The following is a 9,480-nucleotide window of genomic DNA, read 5'->3' as shown; positions in this document are numbered from 1 at the left end:
CGATGGTCGCGACTATCGATAACAACAAACACGAAGAAGTAGAGGAAAATAGAAAAGAAGAAGAATAACAGAAAACGCCAACAAAATAGACAACAAGGCAAGCCCGCGCCTCCGAAAAAGGACATTATATCACAAGATACGCTGCAACTAGCTATAAGCCGCGTAGCCGTGCTGATTTTCGACCGGAGCACGAAGAGAAAGCAACCAAAACGGAGGCGCGCAGGCTAGCGGAGATCGCGGCGATGGAGAAGAAGGCCAAGGAGTCGCTGCGCCGCTACAAGAAGGCCGCCCGTCACAGTGCGACGCACTCGAGCAGCTCGGACTCCACCTCGGACTCCGACAGCGGGAGCAGCTCGTACAGCAGCACGGACAGCGAACAGGGCGTGGGCGGCGTCGGCGTGGGAGTGGGAGTACCTGGTGGTGCCGGTGGTCCCGGCGGCAGTGGTAGCGTCCACGGTCATCCCCATCCCCACGGCCATGGACATCATCCGCGCTCCGCGGAGCGGCATCACCGCAAAAAGAAGAGCTCACGGCGCGGCGGCAGCTCGTCCGGAGATGAACCATCGTCGTCGCGTCGCAAGCGAGACAAACGGGATCATGTGCAAAAGAAGCTGGTAGCCAAGCGGAATCATATCAAACGGAAGCTGAAGGAAGCGCGCCTTAAGAAACGGGCGGCCGCTGCCCTCAGTGGTCACGTCCATCGTTCCCTGTCGCCGACGACGCGAGCCAAGCTGAAGAAGCTGGCTGAGCGGAAAAGGCTACGGGCTGCCAGCAAGGAGCAACGGGAGCGGGACAAGCTGCGCGTCGTCCAACGGGACAGGGAGCGAGACCATCATCGATTGGGCAGCAGCAGGAGTCCACCGAGCAGCAGCACTACCACCACCACCAAGATTCGCATCCACCAGGACATCGTGGGTAAGCGGCAAAAGAGTCCAGGTAACTATCAGATACTACATCTAGTTATGTCTAAGCTCAACCCACTAATGTCTTAACCCATTAATGTTGCTTGACTTACAGGCTTAGGTTCTGGTCTTGGAGGCGGCAGCAGCAGCTCATCCGCGCGAATGCATCACCAGCTGATGTCGCGAGAGAAGATCATCATCCAGACCCGCGCACGTGGACGTACTCCGTCCCTAGAACGGGAGCGGGAAAGGGAGCGCGAGCGAGAACGAGAAAGAGAGCGCGAACGCCACGATCTCTCTTTGCGGGAGCGAGATCGTCGGGATCGGGAGCGCGAGCGTGCGGAACGGGAGGCAGCCAGGGACAAGGAGCGCGCTGAGGCCTTGGCTCGCTGCCAAGAACGTCAACGGGAGCGGGAACGCTTGGCTCGCGAGAAGTTGCGTCGTCAGGAGGAAGAGGAGGGTGGTAAACGCGGTGGTCCCGGTCGAGACTTGGATCTTCCTCCATATGGCAGCCGGGAGCGATCGCTGGACACCGTCGAAAGAGAACGAGAGCGCGAGCGAGGCGGGCGTCATGTGCGCGATAAGCGCGAGTTGGATCCCTACGAGCGTGAGCAAGAGTATCTGGAGGAACGACACGGACACGGACTGATCGACGAGATGCGAAGGTATCGGCGCCGGGACATCAGTCCCCTGCCCGAGCACTATGCACCGAGAATGCGGGATCCGCGGGAACTGTACTCCGAGGAGGAGCGGGAGAGGTAGGTTTAGGGCCTGCACTTAACTATTCCACGAATAGCTGAAACTGTACCATTTTGGTTGCTTTTTTCTGTTACCTAGAACTTGGTTAACTAGGTAGCAGATTGTAATACTTTTCTCATTAATGTTTATGGCCATGAAATCGGCATTACCTAATCCGCCGTTTGGGAATTCCTTATTTTAGGGCCTACAAGCGCGCCTATCTGGATGCCCGCTATTCCTCGCGGGAACGAGAAGCCTGGCTGGAGGCACGCGAGTTGCGGGAACGAGAGCTGCAAGGACGCGAGTACCGTGACCTCGAAACGGAAGACACCCTTTATCCGGACGAGCGGGAACGTCTAATCCGGGACAGGGAACGGGATCGGGAACGAGAACGTGACCGCGAAAGGGAGCGCAATATTGGAACCCGTGGCGACTTCCGACCGGAGTGGGAGCGCGAGTGGGAGGAGGAAGGAGCTGGTGGCGGCCCAGGCGGACCTAGTGGAACCCCTGGGCGACCGGGTGCCTTTGTTGGCGGCCCCAAGCGTGGCAAACCCCCAGCTCATGCGGGCGGAGGTCCTCCTTCGCAGCAGCAGCACCATTCTGCTTCGGAGCCTGACTGGGATGCGGACGAGCGGGAGCGAGAGCGGGAACGAGAGCGCGATCGGGAACGCGAGCGCGATCGCGAGGATCGACCGGACACAGGAGGCGGAGGCGCTGGCGGCGATAGGCCATCTATCAAAAACGAGCCCGCTTGGTTGGAGCACGATCAGCGGGAAAAGCCACGCGGCTGGCAGCAGCAGTCGTCCAATTCTGGAGGTGATTGGCGAGATAACGATGACGCGCCGCCACCACCATCCCATCCGCATCCAGCTTCCCCGCACCACCATGTGCATCCGAGAGGCGAACGAGGATCCGGCAGAGGGTTCCGGCGCGGTGGCCACGGTCATGGCGATCACGGCGAGCGGCCAGGCTACCGATCGCATCCGCCACCGCTGATGACGTTGCCGGTGCAACCGCCTGGTGGTTACTCACGCGGATTTCCCCATAAGAGATTGCCTTATGGATCTGCCCGAGATGGCGGCGCACTGGGCGCCCGGGACGGCGGTCTGCCCGGATCGTCCACTTTCCTCAAAAAGCACACTCACGCTCCGCTGGTCTCGCCGACGCAGACACCGCTCCTGAATCCACTCCTCAACGCGGCCAAACCAAATGCTGCCGCACAGGCGAGTGCTGTTGCGGCGGCCACCACAGCAGTGGCAGCGGCTAAGGCTGCGGCCCAAAGCGCCGCCAATGCCACCACCAATCCCGGAATACTGGCTCAGGTGCGATTGATTTTCGTTTACTACGCTGCAGAGACATCGGATGCGGCCTATCATATCATTTGGCGGCTATGATTTCGTCTTTGTTTATAATTATGTACACGTGTTTATGTTAACTCAGTGCAACGTTCATCCATTCGAAATCAATTGTTCACCAACCGTTGTGCAATAACGTATTCATTTTGTCCAGCGGAAATGGTAAAACCATAACTTTCCATTAGTAATAAATTTCTCTTATTGTAATCCTCAATCGATGTTTAAGGTAAGCAAATTGAACACAGTATGCATCAAGCAGGAAGATGCGTCCGAAGACTCGGCAGGCACACCCGAACTGGGCGCCCAAGATTCGCCAACCCAGAGTCTGAACTTGAATCAGTCTATGTCTTCTGAGGGCAATCCAGTTAAGCAGGAGCCCGTCCGCTCCAGCGCCGTCGAGGGTGAGCTGAGCGAGATTAGCGACAGCGATGACGATATTCTTAATAAGACGGACAAGGTGCGACCCAAGAACGAGCTGCCCACGGAGCCGGAGCAGGAAATGGACACCAATCCGGAGGAGGTCAAAAGCGAGACACTCCACGATGTGTCTGGGCATCCGATCAAGGGCGAGGAGGGAGACGAGGTGCTGGACTTTGAGGAAATATCCGATGGCGAACTCGAGGAGGATGCGCGCCACAAGGGTGAGTCATCTATGTATAAACATTTGTCCTATCCGATGACAACATGGTAGCCACAATGCTTGTCAATACGTCAAACTCGAATTTATGGTCACATTTATTTGATGTAAGGTCAAGTGGAAATTATGCACGATGTAAAAAAAAAAAAATGTTTTTTTCCATCCCATTCCGCAGGCATTGGCGATGCTTTGGGCGTGGACTGGCAGGGATTGATAGCAGAGACCCGTCAGCAGGCCAGCGATGCTCAGGCGGCCCAACAGGGCGTGGATCGCGGCACATCCGCCAAGCAGAGATGGCAGCCATACCGCGTGCTCCTTGACTTGGGCATATCGTTCGGAATGGCCGGCGAGGGCTACGCCCGTTGCGTCATGGAGGAGGCGCGCCAGCAGTTGCTCCAGGAGAAGGAGCAGGGCCAGCAGCGCGAACTAGATGGAGACGAGGAGCCTCCGGCTAAGATACCCTCGCCACTGCTCGACTATCGCGAATTCCTGGCCAGCCAGCAGCAACTGGAGCCACTGGCCTGCGTGCAGATGGGTCTTCGCAGCGCCGCCGTCGAGCGCCAGCGTTTGGTGGGCAATGTCTGCGGTCCGGGCAGCCGAGCTCTGAGTGCTCGCCAGGATTTGCGCTTGCGCCGCCAGCTGTGCGGCTTGCCAGCGCGCGAATGCGAGTTCCCGCGCAGTGTTCCCATCGTGGGCGAGGGACTGCGAAACCTGGCAATGCAGATGTTCCAGCGCAGGCTCCTAGATGTCAAATGAGATCCGATGCCTGGCGAGCCGCGGGAGCGGCGTTATCGAAAGCCCCGTCACTATCGACTGGATATACAGATCTTTATGGGCGGGGAGAAGGGCAAGGCGACGAAACGAGACCACTACTAGGTGGACTTTAGGAATAAGCATAAATTGTGAGATATAACTTGATTTCGATTATTGATTCAAACTTGGAAATTGCGGAAATTGCGAATTATGAATTGCATTATACAAATTGTAGATTATGAATTCATTGGACTTTAGTAATAAGCATAAATTGTGAGATATAACTTGATTTCGATTATTGATTCAAACTTGGAAATTGCGAATTAAGAATTGCATTATACAAATTGTAGATTATGAATTCATTATGAATTATACAAAATTGTGAATATCAACTGCATGTTTAAAATAAAAAGTGTCGTCCCAATAAACAGGGTGTAGATTCATTTCACTCCTGAGCTCGGAACTCAATAATGCCTTGCGGAAGTTCTGGAAAGGATGTGGTGCTTGTGGCAGCGACGAAAGGATGGGAAACACTTGGTATTTTCAATAGTAGATTTATTATATCGTCGTTGGAACAGTTTTATAAGAAACCTAGTGCCGAAAACAATGTTAAAATAAGCGTTACTTCAATAAATACATTCATAACGAACGGCTATCGTGTATGTTAGGCTATTCGTAATAAGCAACTCAGGCCAGGCATCGTGGAATAATCTGCGTACATTTTACAACTTAAGAGCTCCTAAGGATTAGCGCTACCCAATCTCCGGACCTACTACTAATGTATGTATGTGCTGGGCTATCACATGCGATGGAAAAGCTGTTCGCAAGGAGCGAAGCAAGGATTCCGGACTTCCAGATTCTCTTATCGCCGCCAAATGAGTGAGTCCACCACCGATGTACAGTTAAGGTAGAGTATGTATGTAGTCGGTACTACGCGGATAGATATTTGAAACACATGAATGCAATATCTATGTATGAGCACTTTTGGAGGAAAAGTGGGAAAATGTGCGGGTTCTGCTAGGAAATTAGGTAGTACAAATTGTTGCACGCAAAAAAAAAAAAGCACAACATTTGGGTGAGATTTTGGATTTTTCTTGTTTATTTTAAATAGAATTGTTATTTTTGTTAATTTATACTTAGTTCTTGTTTGACTTGAAGTAATCTTTGCCTTGCTCTCTCTCCCTCTCTCCTCCCTCACTTTCTCTTTCTATCCCTGTTCCCTGTCTCTTTCGCTCTGATGCTGGATTCGAATACGCCCTTTTCTGCGCCCTGTTTTCAATGCATCTGTGTTTATTTAATTGTATTAAATGGTTTATCACTACAAGAATTTTTGTTAAAAGGCCAAAAACAAATTTCGTTCATACTCTCGCTTTTGCTTTGTCTGTCTGATGTTTCAATTACGATTTGTTCTTTTCGATTTTTGGTTTATTCATTAAGGTATATTGTGTTGCCTGTATTTTTCATTTTTGCAATGCAAATTTAAACGTACAATTTTCGAATTTAGATTTGAGTTATTTATTTTTTCCTTTTAAGATGTGTATGTTCATTCCATTCCCGCACGACTCATTTTTTTCCATTTTAATGGAATTTTCTCGGGGTGTTTTTGAGTGGGTCAACGCTTGGCGTAAACCTTCTAATCCCCTGCGGATGCATCAAAATGGCTGCAGTTTCTTCTTCGAAACGAATCTGTTAGAGTTAAGCCGCTCTGCTTTTTGTTATTCCCTTTTTTTTTTAATTTTTGTTAATATTTCGGTTGGTACGTTGTTAGCGGTTTTTTTTTAAATATTTTCAAATAAATACAACTTAGTGTGAAATAGAAACGTGCAATCGCGTCTTCTTCTGTCTACAACAGTGTTTTCTCCATCACAGTATGTCCATGGTGTACCATGCGACTCTGGCCCACCTTCTGCAGCGATTTTCTCTGGACTCCTTGACGGCGTCAATTCAAGGAGGGCATATGGCCGTCGTGCCAGTTTATCTCGATGTTTGGCCACTTGGTCTGCAGGCAGGTGACCATCGGGTTCGAGGTGCAGACCGACTTCAGATCGCCTTCCAGCAAAATGGCCGTGCCGCAATAGTAGCGCACCTGCATGATATATATTTGTTAATAAGCGCTCCGTATAAAAAGTGACCATCACAGTGAACGAGAGAATCTCTCTCCGGCCCACTGCTCACCTTGTTGTTCTCATTGGAGCCCGGTATGCCGTTGTAGTGCATCAGCTCGAACGTATCAGGCGTGGAGCGGCTCTCCAGCGGGAAGAACTCGTCCATGAACGCATTTAGCAGTATAATGCCCAAGTTCTCCGGATCAAGACGCTTCTGCATGAGGGCGACACTGCAAAGGGCATCGATTACAAATCGTCTTTAATGATCGACATTAGGTTTAGCTTACTAGGCCGGCTCGCTGACCAGATTCAAGGCGACGAGGACTTCGCGCAGCATTGTGGTCGATATGAAATTGTTGCCCTCCGGGTCGTACGATTTGAAGATACGTCGACCAGTTTCCGAGGGCGTCTCTGGCGAGACAAGCCTCTTTTCGTTGCTGAACAGAACTGGGCAGAGATAAGAGGTGTGCAATTAGTAAGAGCCCACGGCGAAGGCGCACAAAGCGCTATCAAAAGGGGTAGATTATTGGATGACTCACCGGTTAAATGCGTATCGGAGCCCATCACCCATACGGGATAGCGTGGGTTCTTGAAGAAGGAGCCCACCGTGCAGTAACGCATTTCCTCCATCAGTGTTATAAAGCCGATGTCGCTCTGCTCACAGATGCCACGCAGCTTCAGTCCGCCAACGTCTTGCTCATTATCCCAGACATGGGCAACGGCTCGCCCAGTTAGCATCAGGTTAATCAGCGACTGACCGCCATAGCCGTATGTGCTGTGTATCAGGGGCTCCGACGTGTCCGATATATCGGCCGCAACCAGCTCCGAGCCCTTGGTGAGGAACACCGAGTACATGAACAGCAGCACGCCGTATGTGTGCGCCAGCTGGCCGTAGTTCTCCATATAGTAACGGGCCACGGATTCGATATCCTTAAAGTGGAGCGTGTGCAGGCGCTCGTGGAACTCATCCGGCGACACTTCCTCGTGCAAGTCCTGATCGAGCTGCAGGGTCTGGGACAACTTGCTCACCGAGGCGGGAGTGGCTTCAGCCGCCTCCTCCACCTCTTCGGAAGATCCTGTCGCTTGGCCAGCTGGAGCAGATCCTTCCTCGCCGGCCGGTGAGCTTTTTTTGGGTGATCCAGCCTCTGTAGCGTTTCCTCGTCGGCGCAAGAGATGGACGATGCGGTAACGCGGCGCCCGACAGTTCTTCAGGATGTCACACAATGCCTGGATCAGCAGGCTCTGCGATTTGTCGGGGGAAATCTGAATAAATGTGGAAATTAGCGCGGTACGGTACTCAAGTGGTAGAAGTTGACGAACCTCCGAGAGCTTGATGCCTGGCAAGTCCATGATAATAATCTTAAGCAAGTACGCCTGCACCGGCGCTATCACAGCACAAGGACCGCCCTGCTTCTGCACCAATGCAGACGGTTCCACTTTACTATACTCGAATCCTGGTGGAGAAATTAGTGTAAGTAAAATTAGAAGATGGGTACTGCAATGTGAAAAGTGGAGGAGCACAAGAGGACAGGTAGTGCGAAAACCTTTACCAGCCTTTATAAAGCTACCAAATCTTGTATTCATATTTACAATTGAGTGGGCTGAACAATATATTACAATATTCATGTCTAATGGGTTAATAATTGGGAATAGCAGCAAAAACAAAAGGTTTGATAAGAAGGAATGGTACTTGAAAGATAATACTCAATACTCTCATTTTAACGATAACTTTGAACCAAGAGTATTGAAATGGGACATATTTATCTCAAAATTTGATGACAGGTTAACTAACTAACTTTTTCTATAATCGTAGTTAGTCATTAAATACTATAACTACTCGTGGTACTAAAAAAAGTAATTAATTAATGCCCAATTATAAGAGTCGAGATATGAAAGAGGAAATAAAGACACGGAGTATTTACAATCTGCATGTTTGCTTCTTGACAGTAATGCTTTAGACATGACCTGGGATAAGTTTCTATTCTTAGCGAAAAGGAAACTGATTGTAGTTGGAAAAACAAGAGTAAATATGAATGAACATGACCTGGGCCAAGTTGAAGATAAAAGCGCCCATTCCAACTGGACGCAGCCTTGCCGAGCGCAAAAAGGGCGCGCTTTTTGCCCACAGTGGGTGGTGGTGCATACGATGTGCATGGGGATGGGAAGATGAGGATATGGGGAGACGGGGCTGTTGATTGGGTGGTTACCTTGAGACCAACGCTTGAATACATCTTCGCGCACATTGTCGCCCCACAGCAACTGCTTGATTTCGCGCAGTTCGCGCATATCGGTGGCATTCAGCATCGGCTGCTTTTCCTGGTAGCTGGACGCCGATGCAGGTGCAGATGCAGATTGAGAGGATGACGAGGAGGATGCACATGCTCCACTGGTGCGAGGGTTGCTGCTGGCGGTCGTGGTCGTCTTGTGCGATTCCAAGGCCGCCGAGGCCAACGTCATCGACGCTGACGACGCTGACGCCGCTGCCGTTGCACTTTTTGCCGTGACGGAGGATGGGGAATCTTCGCCGCCGCGCTGCTCCGGCACGATTTTCTCGTTCATCTCCGCTTAAAGATGAAATCAATGCTACACTGCTTTTACTGCTCTGCTCCGCTCCGTTCGTTCGCTCGCTCGCACGGTCGCTCCTCCACTGGTGGTCAGCTCCTACTCCTTCTGCTGCTCCTAGTCTGTGATTTCCGATTTACTATTTTAGCCCACCAACTTGGTTGGCATTTTTGGCTAGACCAGATGTTATTCGCTTCGCCTCACCCGATTTCCTATGTACAAATCTATTTAATAAATTTTATTTTTTCTTGGTTGATATCGATAGCAGGAGGCGTTATTTGGCACAGCCAATCGATTGACTAGTGCAACAGTGTGGGGCAGTGTGGCCAAAGTGTGCGCGTATACGTAAACAATCGATTGGCGGCTTGCAAATACGAACCCTAGCCATCAAAGCTTACTAATTTATAAATCTAGAGATTGTTTAATTT

At 50.9% G+C, this 9,480-nt stretch overlaps 2 protein-coding genes across 2 annotated transcripts; one reads left to right on the top strand and one right to left on the bottom strand.

Annotated features, from left to right (window-relative positions):
* On the top strand, positions 1-5,034 carry LOC117148853 (fl(2)d-associated complex component). The gene is made up of 5 exons (XM_033316511.1): positions 1-936; positions 1,018-1,660; positions 1,843-2,962; positions 3,222-3,636; positions 3,808-5,034. Exons 1-5 carry the CDS (start codon positions 243-245, stop codon positions 4,386-4,388), a joined length of 3,453 nt encoding a protein of 1,150 aa, XP_033172402.1. The 5' UTR covers positions 1-242; the 3' UTR covers positions 4,389-5,034.
* Positions 5,035-5,466: 432 nt separating this feature from the next.
* Positions 5,467-9,358, bottom strand: LOC117148854 (ubiquitin carboxyl-terminal hydrolase MINDY-3 homolog). Its single transcript, XM_033316512.1, has 6 exons — positions 8,698-9,358; positions 7,811-7,944; positions 7,030-7,753; positions 6,778-6,937; positions 6,561-6,720; positions 5,467-6,471 (listed from the first exon to the last, which is right to left on the bottom strand). Exons 1-6 carry the CDS (start codon positions 9,047-9,049, stop codon positions 6,325-6,327), a joined length of 1,677 nt encoding a protein of 558 aa, XP_033172403.1. The 5' UTR covers positions 9,050-9,358; the 3' UTR covers positions 5,467-6,324.
* Between the last annotated feature and the right edge of the window lie 122 nt (positions 9,359-9,480).

The sequence above is a fragment of the Drosophila mauritiana genome, chromosome X, assembly GCF_004382145.1.
Source record: "Drosophila mauritiana strain mau12 chromosome X, ASM438214v1, whole genome shotgun sequence".
Classification (NCBI taxonomy): Eukaryota; Metazoa; Arthropoda; class Insecta; order Diptera; family Drosophilidae; genus Drosophila; species Drosophila mauritiana.
The sequence above is the reverse complement of the archived record's forward strand: the minus strand, read 5'-3'. Positions and strand labels throughout refer to the sequence as shown.